Here is a 17,029-nt window from a genome sequence, read left to right as displayed (position 1 = left end):
CTATTTATCAAAATGTCTTATGATTTCGAATCGATGCTGCTGTAGCCATAGCTATTGATACTGCATGGGATGATTTCTTGCTACCCAGATATCAGCTAATAAATGGATATGCTGATTGGCTCAGAAAGGTCAAAATTAGGTAACTCGAAGGCTGCTTTTTTACCTGTATAATTTACTGAACACAGTAAATTCCTGTCAGTGATCCCACATTTTAAAAGCAACTGAGGAAGATGTTTTAAACTGCATTCAGCTCCTTTTCCAGTTAAGTTGCATGTTAGCTGGTTCAATTTCTCTTGTTATTCTTTAGAAAAATAGTAAAAAATGCCTTCTCCAGAATTTTCCATTTCCCAAGCCTAGGAAAGTTTCTTGCTATGGGAAAAGATCTGTTTCACTTGACCTCTACTGTTGAAATGCTCAGTACTGAAGAACAAGATAAAACAAAACAGCTTCCTAATTTCTGTTTCTCACTACATTGTTCATTCTTGGGAAAGAGAAGGTGGAGTTGTAAAGTTGCCTGTTGCCGTCAGCCAGGTGTGTGTTCTTTTAAGTCATATTTGCCCTTCAGACCTCAAAAACTAAATAAAATCCCTCTTTCTTACCTTATATCCATAATTAAAGTGGTTGGAATTTTTAACAGAGAAACAACAACCAGGCAAAACGGTAAAAATTGATTTAAGTAACAGTTTTACATTTGATAAAGACAAATATGCTGTCAATAATTTAGCAAGGTGTTCTTAAAATGAAATACGATTTTCTGTTATGTGTGAACATTTTTTTTCTTTCGTTGCTGTGTTTTTCCTTTTTCTTTCCCTTGCCACCCTTCATCCCTCCTGTTCTTCAGCGATCCCGCTGCAAATATTAACTGCATTTTTATGTTAAACGGAGTTTGTGAACTTGACCAAGTGTGTCCAGGAACCTGTGTAATTTTTATAATTCTGTGTGTTAAATATCGGTTTCTTTGGGTATTTTTGTAGGGAAAAAAAAACCACAACAACTATCAGTAAACAGATTAAACCATTTTCACAGTTTTGAAATACCAAAAATGAAAGCATTCAAATATTTCATCATTCTTATAACTCAAGACTTCAAGTTATAATTATGTTTTGGTTGCAAAACACTGTATTAATTGCTTATAACATTTATGTAATTTTTGTATTTTACAAATATATTTTTCTTCTATATCTATGCAATCTAAGATTTCTGTTTGAGTGCAGTATAATTAAGAATGAAATCCTATTCTTATGCAGAAGTACAAATAGTCAATATTATTAGAGTTTCTTCCTAGGGAGAAAAAAAAGAAATTAGAGTTTCTTCCTTTTCTGTCTTTTGAAAAGAAATTACAGATTTTTATTTATTTATTTATTGGTCTGCTTTGCCGTTTCGGATGATACGCAGCTTTTTAGCCATTGCTGAAAACGTTGACCGATAAAGCTTTCTGTGATAGAAACTCTGCTCTGACTTGGGCTGACTAGCAGCAGAATCACCCACAGAAGCGCTCTGCCTCCGTACCGTTTCCCCTGGTGCTCTGGGATCTCAGCAGCAGCTGGGGAAGTGTGTTTGGGATAAGTGGGAGTGCAATGACCAGCTTGCTTGTTGCTGCCAGGGGGACATCGCTGACCTTGGGTTAATCAGAGGTCACAAAATTTGGGATGTGCTATCTTCCGATTCATTCTTTAAAGGAGTGTGGCAAAAAAAATAAGAAGTTTGATAATGATTTGTCACGTGCATTAATTGCCGCTAATTGTATTTTCAACCCTGTAGCTCCTGTTTCAAAGTTAATTTGGAAAGAAGGGAAAGCCTGCGCTAATTATTTTGCATGGCAGCGGACAATGTTAAGGAATTTCAATTGCTGCTCATCAAATTCTTCTCAATTTGTTTTCGTGTTAGATGCTTGCTGCCAGAATGCCAACAAGTCAGAGAGAAAAAAATCCGGAAAGGCAATGATACCAGTACGGACCAAGATTAAACAACAAATAAACACACACACGGAGTATTTTCATAAGGGGTTTAGAAAGTGAATGCATGCTTAATTACTGTTCAGTGGTTTTGCACAAACATAAATGAGTTCTGTGATTATTTTGCAGAAGTCTGCAAGACAGGGCAGCTGGATTTCGTGGGGCATGGTCTCGTATTGTCCCTTCTTACTCAGAAGACTCTACAGAGACACAAGTCTCAGCAAAATGGAAATCGCAAGGGCTGTTTTCTGGTGTCTCCCCAAAGCTGAGAAAGGAGATATCAATAAAACCCAATTCTCACTTTGCTTTTAAGCAAATCTAAGATCCTTTTTGCTTAGGGCTGTAGTCTTTTTTATTATTATTATTATATTATTTTTTTCCTTCAGATCTGAGAGCTTTAAAATGTTACGCATCCAGAGCACCTGTGTTCCAAATATAATGGACTTAAAAATGTAATTGAGGGATTTCCACTTTTGTAGGCAAATCAGCAGGGTTGATATTGATCCATCTTTTTAGGGAGCCACAGTGCACCAGAAGGTGATACTGTAGAGGGCCCCGTAAACCCTCGGAGCCTTCTGTCTAATTTGGCAGAAAAACACAGAATGTCGGACAACAAAAGAGCGATCCGATTCCATAAGAAATCTTCATCCCTCCCACCCCCTTTTCACAAGACTAAAAAAAAAAAAAAAGAAAAAGAAAAAAAAGACTTAATTTTTTCAGCTGCACACAATGATTTGGTGCTCACTCTTGCATTGAAACAGTTGCTGTCAGAACAGGCAGGAAACAGTTTTCTTTTAATTGCTGAAATCATTCGGAAGTGCTTCATGCACGGCTTCTATACAGCAGATGCTGTGCATTAATTGGCCTGTGTAGGGCTGACCCAGGGTTCCTTGCAGCGGGCCCAATTTTAGGCAGAGGGTTTAAATAGCTTATTTCTTATTTTGTATAACCTGGCGTACATTAGGAGTGCACCCGCACGTGGGGTATTTCATGGTCTGCAGTTTCTAATGTCATGTGGGTTTCAAAACCTGTGTTTCTCTGGTAATGTACTAGCAGCAGGTAAGCTCTAAATACCATCCATCAGGAGCTAATTTTTTATCCAGATACTCCAATGACTGATGAACCTGTCTTTTGTATGAATGTTCAGCACAGGAGAAAGCCATATGCCCCTGGCACTGGTTCCTATGCATTCTTTACAGTTCGTGGCGAGGAGATTAACGAAAAACCAAACCCTTACATTTACACGTCTTTCATTTATTTAGCAGTTAGCACTTTCTAAAATAGCTCTATTTTTTCAACAGAGAAAGGAGATTTAGGTCTCTTAAAGCAATCTGACTCCCACTACTCGCTTTCTTTATCAGGAATATTACCGCACACCCTTAATAGGGAACCTTGTTTTGCTACTCCCCGTCTGTTCAAAACAGACCTTAGCCCATTAGAAGGTCCTCCCTTGTGTGGGAAGACCACAGCTGTTACTGTAAATCTCATCCAGTAACTGTATCACCCCCATTTTGTGGCTCTGAAGGATGAAATTGAGAAATGGAATACTGTGCAGTCATCCTTTACATCTCCAATTTTAGGCCTTTGCACATCATTTTCATGCTTTTATTCCAAATCAAACAACATTAGTGAGCAACACCACCCTGTGCTAAATGTCTGGTGTCTAAGGCAGCGCCCACGATCTTTGTTTTTGGAGGCTTTAGGATTTGGGGGGAAGTTGGGCTTTTGTTAACGGCGGATTTTTTGTTCTATTTTTTAATTCCCTCTTCTCCCTCCTCCCCTCCCCCCACCAGATCTTTCCAAATCGTCAGGATTTGTCCCAAACCAGAAACCCAGATGGTAGCAAGGTGCCTAAGATGGAGGACACTCGGTTGTGCCTCCACAGAGGAAGCAAGGGCTGGGCGCAGTTAACAAACGCAACTTTAAAAAGGTTTCTGTTTCTTTAAATCCCCGTGAATAAAGTGGATCTAACTTCTTATGAAGGATATTGGGGGCTTTAATCAGAAATAAGAAGTGGTTTAAATCATTAGCACAACAAAGCAAACTATAAGCTTGAAGATAAAAGTCTCAGGGGAAAGAGTCCTCTGAAAATAAATGGGACTTGATAGATTTCCATATCATTTATAACTTCCCTTAATTACACTTGGAAGACTTGCCAGTAAAACTGGAAAATTGGCAGCCTATATCCATTATAGTAATTTTGCCGACCATGGCAAGCAGCTGGCTTTACTGGATTTTATTTCCCATCACTCACAATTAATCATCAGCTGGAGATGTCTGAAACTCCTCAAAACGTCGCAACACTGTGTGACACTCAGGCCTCCTTAAAATGCTAAAATCTGCTGAGTAAATGGGCCGAGCTCCCCTTCCAGCGAACTCGTTTTGGTGCGAGGCAGGCTGCCGCTTAATGAGTGCCACTTTGATAATCGGATGCGAATGTGAACCCTGACCCCGTGTCAAAGGAGAGGACGCGGCAAGCCGGATAAAAGATAGGGGACTCAGACCCACAAACTTTACACCAATTAGACGGGGAGCGGGGAAGTGCATCAGCGCCGATTGGGTTTATCAGAAAGACTTGGGGGCCTTGCGACCATTTTGTACGCCTAGCACCGAAGACGTCCTGTCACAATCATTAAGTCTTCATCAGGCGACGCACACAAGCCTGAGAAACGTGGACTGTGTTCACAGACATCCCTCGCCAGCACTGCCCTCAGATGCATGCTGCCTTTTTTTGCCTCTCTGCATTTTAGAGAGGCCCGGCTGTAAGCACGGTCACTCTCTAAGTTCCTCCTGCCTTTAAGTTCCTCCTGGACTCTTTAAGTCCCTGGGTTATTCAGGCAGTGCTCTTGACTGTTGCCAAATTCACGTCTGAATTGTCAGCAACATCAAGATGGTAGGTCCCCTCCTCTTCAATGATTTTATTTTTTTCTTTCTTTCTTTCTTTTTTTTTTTTTTCTTCTCCTTTTCACTCTGTGGAGACCAAAACCTGAGCAGATGCTTTGAACAGAGCTGTGCAGAAGTAAACTATTAAACTACAGAGTGCAGGTCTAACAGCTAATCACTCCTTTATTTTGATTTTGCAAGCAATGTGAAGGTAGATTTGTCCGTGGCATAACTGAGAGAAGTGTAGAGGAGTTTTGCTTCTTTCAAGAAAAAGAGCCCATCTATTTTACCTGGCTCCAATCAATCACATTTTTTGTTTGTTTTCTATTTGCCAGTTTTGACAGATTTGGGTCATCACTGAGACCTCTATAAATTGAAGTATAAAGATGGTGGTTTACACTGGTTTACCATCCACTGAAAGAAAGAAGTCATACGAAGACAATACAGCATAAAAAATAGTCCAAATAAATCCTTGGATAAGTTGGAAAACAAGAAATTGTACACATCACTGTGGTTTTCATTTGCAGGCTAAATAACAGGCAAAAGGATACGTGCAATTATGTCATGAAAGAAATTGGACAATGCCCAAAAGGCTGAAAAAGAGAAGAGACAGATACAAGTGCCTAATTTTAGGATTTGTTGCTTTGCAACACAATGAGTGGGGCTGTAAAGGTTTAACATAAGAACAGTAATTAAACTTCTGTGCTTAAGTGACACTTTCACCAAGGTAATTTTGAACAAATTGCACATCATCAGAAGTACTGACACAGCATTTTAACACGTGGTACGTACTGAAAGTGCCTCCTTCCTTCCAAATTAGTAAGACTGAGGGATGTTGACTTGTTACTTTGCCTATATATTTTGTTGGCTGTGTGGATTATTTCCTACCCAGACACCAACTCCTTTGCCATCAACCCAGCAGGCATATATAAAACACAAAAAAATATTTTTGAGAAAGGTGGAAAACTGAGGAATTCAAATTTTGGACATCTCCATAATGCTTATGGGCATTTTACTGCTGTACTTAAGATCTACAGAGACAACTCTGTACTTTTTGAGTAAATATATTTTCATGACTTTGTTTAGACAATTGTTAAGAGAATTGTGCATCTTTTTTTTTTTTTTTTTTAAACAGAAGTGGATATTCATAGCTTCCTCTTAACCTTAGAAATATCTGGAAAGTTCAGAGCAGATGGAAGAAAAGCTGAGCAGTGAGATAGGGAGAGGAAGAGGAAAAGCAGGAAGGAAAGAAGGAGCTGCTGGAGAAAGGCCCCAGACAGGGCAGCAGGTGCGGAAGGAGAGAGACAAAAGACGGGGAAATAACTGGGGACAAAGTGCAAGTCTTTGACACTATTCACCGAATTTGACACTGCTAATGACTTAAATGCTCACCTGAAGCTCAGGATGGCATTTCTGCGGTTGAAGTGTTGGGCGTTGGTTATTCTTCTGTATCCGGTCATCGCGCGGTGTTCCCAGAGCAAACACGTTCCTTATTGACTCCAAAAAGCCTATCACGGCGTTGTCAGAGAAATAGCTGTAACCATTTTTTAATGTAATGTCTGTCGTTCTGCCTTGTTCAGAACCCATAGGCAGCCATCAACACTTTCTTGAAATTAGACCATTAAAAAAAAAAATTCAGACCAATTAAGTCTCTGCTTAAAACGTATGGTTAACATTAGCCAAGAGTAGGGCTGGAACAAGCTTTGGAAATAAAATTTTATTTAAATCTTTGGAATGTACTTTGTGCAGCGTGCATTTGATCTCTGACTTAACACCTATTTGTTAGTATATTCCCCTGAAGTGGAACACACTTGTTCTTGAATATATATTAGCGTTTTACATATATTTATATACATATTTATCTATAAGAACATATATATATGTATATATACATACAAATACGTTCTGTGGTGAAAACTATCATTTTGTCTCTGTGATCCCTCCCCTGTGGATGTGGTTTGGCATTTCTTCTCAGGCACGCTTCCTTCGGTCAGTCGGTACAGCGCGTATGGCAATGCAAAGACCAGATCTCCGCAGGTCTCGAGTTACCCTCTTCAGTGAAATGTTGACATTAGAGTGAAAGTTTCCCATTTTTGCCTACATAATGACAGAAAGGCAGATTTCCATGTCCACAGAAGAGCTCCATGGAAAGACTTGCCGTGGGCGCTCGGAGAAGCCACCTCAGAGAAGCGCATCCGTACCAGTCCTAAACACTGGAGCATGCCAAGTGACACATTTTTGTGACACGTCTGGGTGATCACTGGGTTACACGAGGGCTAAATGTTGAATCGTGTGCTTTTCCCTCACCCGTAGGCAGGCCCCTGGGCCATCGTGAAGCCCTGAGGGGCTGGTTTCCAGCGCTGCGGGGTGAAAGGCCTTGGAGGGAGCACCCGTGTGGGGTCCACGGGGAGCGCGCAGCACAGGGGCTGGTTTCCCTCGCCTTGAGCTTGCATGTGCCTTAGCAGAGGGCATGAAGAGGAAACCTAAGTGTTTCCCTTTAAGATCTATCACTTGTTGTGAGGAAATTTATCATTTTGCCTCCCTGCTCCCTCCCCTGTGGACGAGGTTGGGTGTTTCCTCACAGGCCCGCTCCCTTCGCTCGGTCCGAAGCCGTCAGCCGCCGCCCGGGCACCGAGGAGTGCAAAGGTGCTGCTCAGCATCAGCCTGCTGGGTGCCGTCGGAGCTCCCCGCCCGTGCTCCCCAGGACCGGTGCCAAGAAACTCTGGCTTCCGAATCAGGATTAGCATCCGTGGGATCTGCGCCAGGGAAGCAAAGCAAAGGCTCCGCAGCCAAAGCTGCGCAAATTAAATCTCGGTCTGGATTTAATTGATGTCGAGCTGTGGTGGATGTGAAATGTGAACTGTGAAAGTTGGAGCTGAGTAGATGGGGTGGGAGAGGAGCCTTTCAGGTTCGTTTAGGGTGATGTTTTTCCGTGGGTGATTCCTTTTTCCCTGTTTTGTTTCCAGTTTCTCAAAGGCAACTGTGGTTCGTGTTGTGACTGTACGTAGCTGGCTGACTTGACTTGTGCCATGAAAGTCTTTTTAGCATTTAATGAAATAATCCCTTTATTTTCCAGAAGAATCATACACACTTAGAACATTTTAAATCCTCTCTCCTCATTTTGTACTGCTTTAATTTTACCAGGTTTCAGAAGGTCAAGAGATTTGTGTAATTGAAGCAATGAAAATGCAGAACAGTATGATTGCTGCTAAAACAGGCAAGGTAAGCTACCTTGGGTCACTTAAAACCATATGCAACTTGTCAAATAGGATAGAATTTAAAAAGGAAAAAAGGAGGATTCTGGTTGTTAAGGAATTAAGTCTGATTGTTGTAAGTCTTTCGAAGTGAGGTGTCTTTAATTTTTAACATTTACATCTGCTGTGAATGCTGTTAAGTAGTTCCGAGCTGTAGATAGCACAGCAGGAAATAGTTTTACTGGCTTCAGAAATTCATATAACTCTTTTTCTCCTAAGTGATTTGTTTTCTGTGATGTTACAATGCCAAGTTGAATTGAAAGACGTTGCAAACCCTTTTTTTTTCCAAATTCCCTACTTCCAAAGATCAACTGAAGAAGAGAGATCTCTCTGCCAGTTAATTCGTTAATGGCAAACAATTTGACACTACAAAACCACTCAGAACAAGGCATAGAAAGGATTTTTGCAGGAAGAAGGGAGAGGCGATTTTTTGATTATTGACTGCGCTCAGGCTTCTTATTTAACATGAAGCCTGGATCTGCAAATGCATTCAGACTGTGCATTTTGGAATCTTACTTCTTTTGGGGGCGGGGGATCAGCATAGCAGCCCCTGAGCTGGGACTGTCCTGCGGTGCAGGATGTACCAAAACCAGCCCTCTGAGCGGGGAACTGGTTAAGCTTATATGACAAGGAGAAACCCCATCTGTTTTGGGGACTATCAGCCCCCAGGTCAGAGCCTCAGAGCATTCCTGTGTCAGATTATAACGCACAGCCTGAAGCCATCACCTAGACACAGGCCCCCAGTTCATCCTTTTCAAAGGGAGAGCAGAGTCACTTTCAAGGAGATCTGGGTTTTTTGTTCTCCTAATCTCATATTTCCTAGCAGGTCCTAGCCCAGCTCTGTCTGGGACAGAACTCTGTGCTAAAGAAAATAATAATAAAAAAAATGTATTGCAAGATTCATTAGCCCAGGGGGAGGCAGCAAGGAGCCTGACTCTTCAGGGCAGAGGCTGGGTTAGGCATTGGCAAGATTGGCTGGGATCTGAAGATGGGTGTCTATGCCAAGGACTGTTTGTGTGTTTACAAGAAAGGATTATTTGGCACAGCACTGAAATTGTCACCAAGGCTTGGACCCAGGTCTTGCCTCTTCCAGTACATCTAACGCAAAATTGGGTCTTGAGGGAAAAAAATGTAGGGAGAGTGAGAATGTACCTTCTCCTGTTGCTCTGACATTGGCGTTTTATTATTTTCTTTCATGCATTAATTCCTATATAATTTGTTTTCTCACGTGATTAATATTTTTATAGCATTTATTTTTCGTCTTTGCTTCTTTTGTTTAACCCCTTATTGCTGCTCTTTGCATCCACTGTTTTTGACCAGTGAGTATTTGAAATTAACATGCCATTGCCATCCCCCCTCTTTTTCTTTTTTTTTTTTTTTACTCTAACCTTTCCTTCCCCACCAAGTTGTGCTGCAACCCATGGGCCTATTCCTTAAAATCCTGCCTGCACTTCTCCAAATAATAAATACCTCCCACCATTCTGCACAGATGCCACGTAAAAACACATTTGGTTTATTAATCTTTCAAAGTGGGATTTGAATGGTGCAGGGACCGTTCAGTGGGCCTGATGCATACCTTACAACATCCCCTGGATGTCTCCATTTTAGTAATAAGCAGATTTTTTGATTTTTTAGAATTTTAAGAAATTGAGAAAGCAAAAGTACTTTGGAGTTGTGTAGAAATGAACCTGATGAACAGAAGGTTTTTTTGCATCATTCTGCAGTGCGAAGCCACGGCTGAGTGCTGAAATAACTTGACTCCACCGCAGGAATGAGCTGGTTGCTGTTGGCTGCTAGTCCACGTTTTTATGCCTTAAAACCGTGTTTTGAAACTCAGTTCCTTTGTCTTCAGCTGGAAGATGTCCATTTTCATTCCCGTCTGAATTCCTTTTCTGCCTCACCCCCCCCACTCTTCCTGTTTGCAATTGTGAGAAAAGTGGCTTGTTTTTATCTGCTTTGAATTTACCCCAGTTGCAGGTGGTCAGCAGTGAGTGAAAGCTGCAGAGGGAGCCGGGAGCCTCCTCCCTCGTATGGGACAGCTGTACGTGGGTCAGGCTGGGGAGCTGGCCGTGCTGGCTGCCAGCACATTGCAGAAATAACCAGGGAGCTTGAAACACTGCTGAGCTACACAGTTTTCTGAACCTTGACTTTGTATAAAAAGAACAGAAAGAAGTAGAATAGTTTTCACACTGCTTTCATTTCCCAAAAGATGGGAGTCTCAGGGACTGGGGAGGCTGTGTAGGTTTAGAAATAAAGCCCTTTCTTGTACATTTTATGGTGTTTTTGCCTGTCAACAGCATTCAGCTTCATTTCTTGGGCAATGCCCTGGATATGTATGTGCGACAGATCCAGAGATATGCCTACAGCTCATGTGGCATAGACTGTCAAACTCAGACGTGGACAACAGTGCAGCCACAGTAGCCTGACAGTTAGGGTGTGCCGCAGGTTTCCTTTAGGAGCCTAAGTTGACGTTTGGGTGACTGAGCTAAACTAACTGCTGAAGAAAGCTTTGTCCAGCAGTTTGGGCGCATCAGTGGGAGCTTTGAATTAACGTTGCAAACAAATTCTAGTACGGAGCTTCAAATATTGTCTGGCGCTCCATGTGCTAAAAGGGAATTCAAACACATGTCAGCATTTTATAGAGAAAATGAGGGACTATAGTGTATATACTACATATGTATATATACTTAATGTATAAGCTTTATGTGTTTTAAAATTCAGGAATCTGCACAGGAGTATAGGGTTCATCTACAAATGTAACTGAATTTATTTGACAACTGTAGCCCTTTGCCAAGTTCAGTTACTTGGAAGGATTTAAACTCAGATTTGAATTGATTTATCTCAGCATTCTGGGGATTAAGGAAAACCCAGCTTCATGGCTGCAGTCCCAAAAATCAGTAATACTTCAGATCTGTTATCCAAGAAATACTGGCGTATTTCATTGTAACGTCCAAGCATGAATGAATGTTGAATACTCAGATTATCCTCTAAAATACTTAGAATTTCAGTAGGAAATTAACAGCAGTGCAAATAGGTGCTTTTTATTTTTTAATATATCTTTTTAATGATTTGACATTCAGAGCTTCAAGCACCCAACTCACACAAAAACCAGCGAGTGGTAGGTTCCTAGATATCTTGCTGGAGCTGGATTTGGCCAAGCCCTGTGGCAGCCTGCCCAGAGGTGGTGGAGTCTCCATCCTCAGAGATACACAAAGCTCAGCTGGGCTCTGAACCTTGGAGGTTGGGCTGGCAACATCTCGAGGCCCTCCCAGCATAAACGTGTCTGTGATCCCTGTGGTGGTTGTAACGTTATACAGTGGCCGTTTATCCTGTGCACGTACTGTGCACGCAGATGTCATCCTGCGTATGCGCAATGCCAACCAGAACATTTATTTAACCATGCCACTGAGGAAGATCTGAAATTATTTCTGTTTCTGTACTGCAGGTGAAAGCTGTGCACTGCAAAGCTGGTGATACTGTTGGAGAAGGAGATCTGCTGGTGGAACTGGAATGAAGGTTGCCTTCCCACTGCTGAATTACCTAAGCCTTTGTTGTTTCCATCCATGAAGTAAAATGAAGGCAATTCAACACAGAAGATGGACAGTCCTACACAGAAGATTTTATACAGTCATATTTATTGTATCAGTGGTTAAGACAGCAAACACAGATACTAAACCTTGGCAACAGATCCCAGATTTTTACTTCCAGAAACACTTGTACATAACCTTTGTAATTCTTTGATTTTTCAGGATCATATAGAATCAATAAAATACTATTTCTGCGTTAAAACAGAAAAAGCCCCTTTTTTAAAAAAGGAAACAACAGAAGCCCAAAGCTGATTAATCTTCTCCATGGTTATATCACTGGTTTGAGGCCCCAGACAAATGTACAGAATGGTTGATGAGTGAGAAATTAACCATTGAATGAACCGAGCAGTTTCCCTTAAACTCTGTGTAAGCACTGAACAATTACTGCCAATGGCTTAAATTCTGGTCAGATTTATTGTAATAATTTGAAGCCTTTGTACAGACTAGCTTTAAATTTCGGGTTAGATGCTTTATTTTACTAGTGCAGACTTTCCCCACGTATTTTCATTTGCAGTTGTAAGGGAATTTTCTTCTTTTATTCAGACTCCATACTCAACTGCCCTCCCCTTTATCTTCTTTCTATTGATTACTGGATGCAAGGCCTTCCAGAAGGAGCTGGCACAGTCCTCGAATCCCCTTAGCTGCCCCAAGGTATTGCTGGAGGCACTTGCTGGCCCTCAGGCCAAGCACGCTGCCTCCTGAACGCCTCTGGGAAAGAGAGACCCAAGTGCCTGACCTTTTGTTGTGCAGAGGCTCCTTCTAAAGACTCTGTGAGGAACAAGGGCTGTTCATAATACATGATTATATCCTACTGGAGAGCTGTGGATCTGGTATGGGAAACCAGGTAAGGCCCGGAGAAGAGGAAGATTTAAGAGACATAAACAGAAGTGAGAGGGTCTGGCGATATATATGTATTTTTTGCATTCGAAAGCTTTGAAAAACTACTGTTAAAAACTGTTTTAAAAGCATCCATCATAAAAGAGATGCAGGTCCTTTCTTAGGCTGTAAAAGTACTATTACTACTTATTTTTAGGTTTTCTGTTACGGTTCCTTCAAAGACGGAAGCACCATCACTTCTGTCTTGCACCCTTGTGCCCTGTACTGCAGTGACTTTGGTCACATTAAACAACCGTGTATTTTTCTTTCTGAGCTTGGGAACTCAATGCCACAGGCAGGCGCAGATACCAGAGGCTTACTGGGTTCACAGTGTTAGCGTGTGGTTATCCGAGGGCTCTTTCTTCCATTAACCCATCCAGGCCCAGGTCAGCAGCTGCAGCCCCCCCCCAGGCGCAGCGGTGCCCCCCCAGTCCCCCAGGGCTCTTGCTGGGGCCCCTGCTGCTGCCGGGGCTGGAGCCAGGCCATGGGGCTGTGCCTGTGGCAACCTCAGCGGTCCTGCTGTGCCTTTAGCACTGCCTCAGAGAGGAGGGGGCTTGCCAGTAGTTTCTTGCCTAGGATGCACAGGGTCCTGCTAATTCCCAGAAAATGAACAAAACAAAAAACAAGCAAACAAAAAAAACCAACTCTGGCCAGAGACAGGCCCTTTACAGGAAGATGAAAGAAAGAAAACAAAAACAAAAACCAGTCTGTGACAGGGCTGGTGACTCATTTTTTTAACCAGAAACGTTCATTCTGGTTGAAAAATGATTGACAGTGCACCGAGTGCATTGGCCGTGTCATTGAAAAGCTTCTGACTATCATATGGCCAAGGGGGGGAATAATTTAGCACAGAGATCTGCTTTGTTAATCAGTTTACATATCTTTCCGATGACTAAGGTGAGTGTTTGGGCAGTAGCTGACCCAAGCACAGCATTGCTTTTGCAGTTGGAGAAACTGAGGCACAGCCCCTGCAGCCTCTCCTAGGAACATCCATAATGCCAGCTTGGGGCACAGTTCAGACAGCAGGCTGCCCTAAACTAAGGAAGGGAAAAAAAAAAAAAAAAAAGAATATTCTACTTGAAAGGTATTTAATTTGCCTACTGCAGAAACAACACAAGCTGTTCTGTTTTTCTACTTGAACTGCAGCAGTGCCTATTCCTAATGAAGTTTTTAGGCAGATTGCTTACCCTGGATCCCCGCGCTGACCTCCTCTGGCCATCCCAGAGCTACTGGCAATGAAGCAAAGGACAAGCTTGTTTGTAATGGTCTCCTCAGTACATTTCATTGTACCTTGGCTCACTGCACAGCACACAGCCCTGTCCCTTCGGCAGCTTTGTATTTTGTACAATATCTATGCCCCAAACACCACAGTTGAAGGAAAGACAAGGCCCAGGAGAGCAACAGCACAAAGCCACAGTTTCCCCAGACTGTACAGAAACCAGCACAAGTGGTTGGGTCATGGGGACAACAGTCTTCTTTTTGTCTTTTTTTTTTTTTTTTTTTGTACTTTAGATGTTGCAATAAGCACATACAGGTCCTTTGGGGATTTTTTTTATATTATGATTACATGAGTAATAATCTCCCTCCCAGTAAAAAAATTCAGTCTGCATATGACTGCAAGTTCTGCATTAAAGTGCTTGGCTAAAAGTCACCTGGACTCTAAGTGCTCGCCCCAGCTGCAGGTGGAGTAGTGTGGTGGGCAGCTGAAATCAGGTTTGCTTTCTCCGGCCCGCAACTCCCAGATCCCCCAGTCCCTCAGTGAACTGAAATAGTACCTAAAGTGCTGAGGATGTTAAATTAAAAATACGACTTGAAATGTAATTCTCTTTAATATTTAATATTTCTTTAATATCTCTTCTCATAAAACTAAACATGTTTTAAAAATAATCATCTCCAGTTCAGAAAAACATGGCATCACAGAGTATGAATAGGCATCGTTAAATTCTCTCCCCTCTATTTCTACATCAACTTCAGATTTTCCTTGAAGTGCAGGCTATCTGTATGGTCATTTCTCGCCCAAGACACAGTTGTTTGCCCAGTTTGTTTACATTCAGTAGCCTACCAAACACAAAGCAATATTAAATGTGAGGTGCGTTTTACTTGGTTTGTAGATACAATTTTTAAAAATCAGTTTGAGCTATTAGTGCAATAGCATCATTATCCCGCCCGCCTTGAAGAACACACGTGATAAATTTATCAGTTCTGGTAAGAAAAGAGTGTGTGTTCATCTGCCTTTTCACTCACCTCAGCCCTGCACTTGAGGCAAGGCTGGGGGTGGTGGAGGGTAAAACCCAAACCCCCAGAGGGGTGCGCACAGACAGATATGCTTGTTTCAGGCGTCATGCGAAACCAGTTAGGCTGGGTTAGTGGGGGCAGCGGGCTGTGCCTAGCCGGGGCTGCGTGCCAGCCTCCAGGCCTACAACACGCTAGAGCCAACGTGCCCAGGTTTGGGAGGTTACACGAGATCTCGGGTTTTAATACAAGGGCATTACGGGTTTCCTGGAAGGGCTACTGCGCTACTGCTTCTTCAGCAGGGCTGCGCCGGCTTAATCCCTGCTCTCACGTAGCACGTAGGAGAGGCCGTGAGTCCCGGAGGAATCGTAATTGTCATGGTAGGGCAGCTGGACCCACTCGGGCTGGTAGGTGGTCGTGCTGTACACAAAGCACTCCATCACGCTGCTCCCGGCCGCGCTGCTTTTCCCTTCCCACTCCACCACCTCGATTCTCATCGTCGTGCGCTGGTACATGTCTGGGCAGCCTTCGAATTCGTCGAGGAACTGCAGCATCTGGTCGTCCACGGTGTAAATCTCCCCGGCCACGTGGTGCCCCGTGCCCGGGATGTTCAGCATGAAAGGGATGTTGTATTTCCCTGCGATCACCAGAGGGTACTTCTCCACGGTGCGGCCCCTTCCTTGGTATTTTGCTATCCCCTTGGCAGTGTTTATCATGTGCTTGTAGTTGGGCTGGCCCTTCTTAAGCGTGCCATACACAAAGACACGAGCCATCGTACCTGCAAAAGCAGCAGAAAGGTGGACGTTACACACGTGGCTAGCTGAAAGTGCAGCACGGACCAAAGGAATGCATGCACGCCGAAATGGATTGTACATGCGAGGCTGTTTGGGCACATGCAAAATCGATCTCCTACACCTCATTTAAAAAATCGTGCTAAATTCAAATTGGTCCTTAAACTTTTCAGTCAGAAAACGTAGAGAGACCGACAGTGGGGGAAGGCCCTCTTGCAGCTCTTTGCTGTAATCAAATGGCATCCCATTGTTTCTCTAAGGATGCCACAACAGCAGCCAACACAGCGCTGAGACAGAGTAAAAGCTTCAAGCCTTTCTTGATTTTTTTTTTTCCTCCCTCTCATGATTATATTGGAGCCATGCTGCATGCAGTAAGGATGGTGCCATGCTCAGTAACGTACCTAAAGGAACCCAGGGAGCCATCCCAGCGATGGGAACAAGCTCCAGTTAGCACACCCTAAAACAAAACAAAACAAAAAAGGTTCAAGCACCTTACTATATTGCTCTCCTGCATTTATGGTTTAAGTAGCCCTGCTCAATCCCAGCTGTTAAAACTTGCAGGAGTGTAGCCACCGGCTGATTTCCCCCCTCCTTGTCAGGGTGGTTGGCTTTAAAGCCTGCACTGAGGGACCTTTCCCGGCCCCAGGTCTGTGCAGTCCAGCACAGCTCACCGTGGCAGTACTCGGGATTTGAGAAGCACCATTTCATTCAGCGACGGACGAGCCTGGCTGCAGTTCGGAAGTTCGAGTGTCTTGTTTCATCGTTAAAAAAAGTGCAGTGGCATTAATCAACCAAAAGCAAATAAAAATAAAAAAGAAGGGATAAACACAGCCAGAAGCACGATGCTTGTAGCTGCAGGAAGCTAACGCCGTGCAAACCGAGGCATTGCCCGGCCCGACAAAGCAGCCGCTGGCCATGGAGGGGAAGGAAAAGCCTTGAACGCCAGGCCCGAGGAACCAAGCGCTGTGCTGCCCAACGAGGCGGCCTGGCAGGGGAGCGGGCTGGGGTCAGCCTGCTGCGGAGGCCTTTCAGGGACACACCGAGGGCTCCCCGAGCCCTGGCGCTGTGGTCCCGCCGCTGGCTGAGGCGGACAAGGCCGCGGGACACCAGCATCGCCCGGGGGAGCTGTGGCGGCTGCCGGGGTCACCCCCGGAGCCAGGCTGGGCTGCCGAGCTGCTGTCACAAGCACAAGGACACGCTTGTCTCGCCCGTCCGGGGAAGGGGGGAACACCAGTTTCTCCTCGGTGCCTTGAATGACTCCTCGCTGACAAACCTCGCTGGCTGACTTGACGAGGCCGGGCCAGGGGATGGTGTCGGCACAAGCGCCCTCACCCATCTTGTGGGTGAGGGGGATATATACAGAGGCGGGATCCCATATTTCAGTGATAGCAAAACCGTAAACGATGGCCGCTGGCAGAAAGGCCAGGTCAGAGCCATGCCCAAGTCCTTTT

At 43.7% G+C, this 17,029-nt stretch overlaps 2 protein-coding genes across 7 annotated transcripts in view; one reads left to right on the top strand and one right to left on the bottom strand.

The window, feature by feature from the left end:
• PCCA (propionyl-CoA carboxylase subunit alpha) overlaps positions 1-13,181 on the top strand; it is a 286,917-nt gene extending 273,736 nt beyond the window's left edge. The window contains exons 23-24 of the mRNA XM_048072682.2: positions 7,983-8,060; positions 11,538-13,181. Coding sequence (XP_047928639.2) covers positions 7,983-8,060; positions 11,538-11,606 — 147 coding nt within the window. The 3' untranslated portion in view covers positions 11,607-13,181. The remainder of the gene's footprint in view (positions 1-7,982; positions 8,061-11,537) is intronic.
• An 847-nt stretch (positions 13,182-14,028) lies between these two features.
• Positions 14,029-17,029, bottom strand: part of GGACT (gamma-glutamylamine cyclotransferase) — a 29,559-nt gene continuing 26,558 nt past the window's right edge. For 5 of the 6 annotated variants that reach the window (XM_066986292.1, XM_066986272.1, XM_013174444.3 and 2 more), the window contains exon 2: positions 14,029-15,565. In XM_066986292.1, the coding sequence (XP_066842393.1) occupies positions 15,102-15,560 (459 nt within the window). In that variant the 5' untranslated portion in view covers positions 15,561-15,565 and the 3' untranslated portion in view covers positions 14,029-15,101. Of the gene's footprint in view, positions 15,566-15,979; positions 16,036-17,029 lie in introns of all 6 variants that reach the window. The other variant, XM_066986265.1, reaches the window with a different exon arrangement.

This window comes from Anser cygnoides, chromosome 1 (assembly GCF_040182565.1).
Source record: "Anser cygnoides isolate HZ-2024a breed goose chromosome 1, Taihu_goose_T2T_genome, whole genome shotgun sequence".
Taxonomy (NCBI): domain Eukaryota; kingdom Metazoa; phylum Chordata; class Aves; order Anseriformes; family Anatidae; genus Anser; species Anser cygnoides.
Note: the sequence above shows the minus strand (reverse complement) of the source record. Positions and strands in the feature narration are given on the sequence as shown.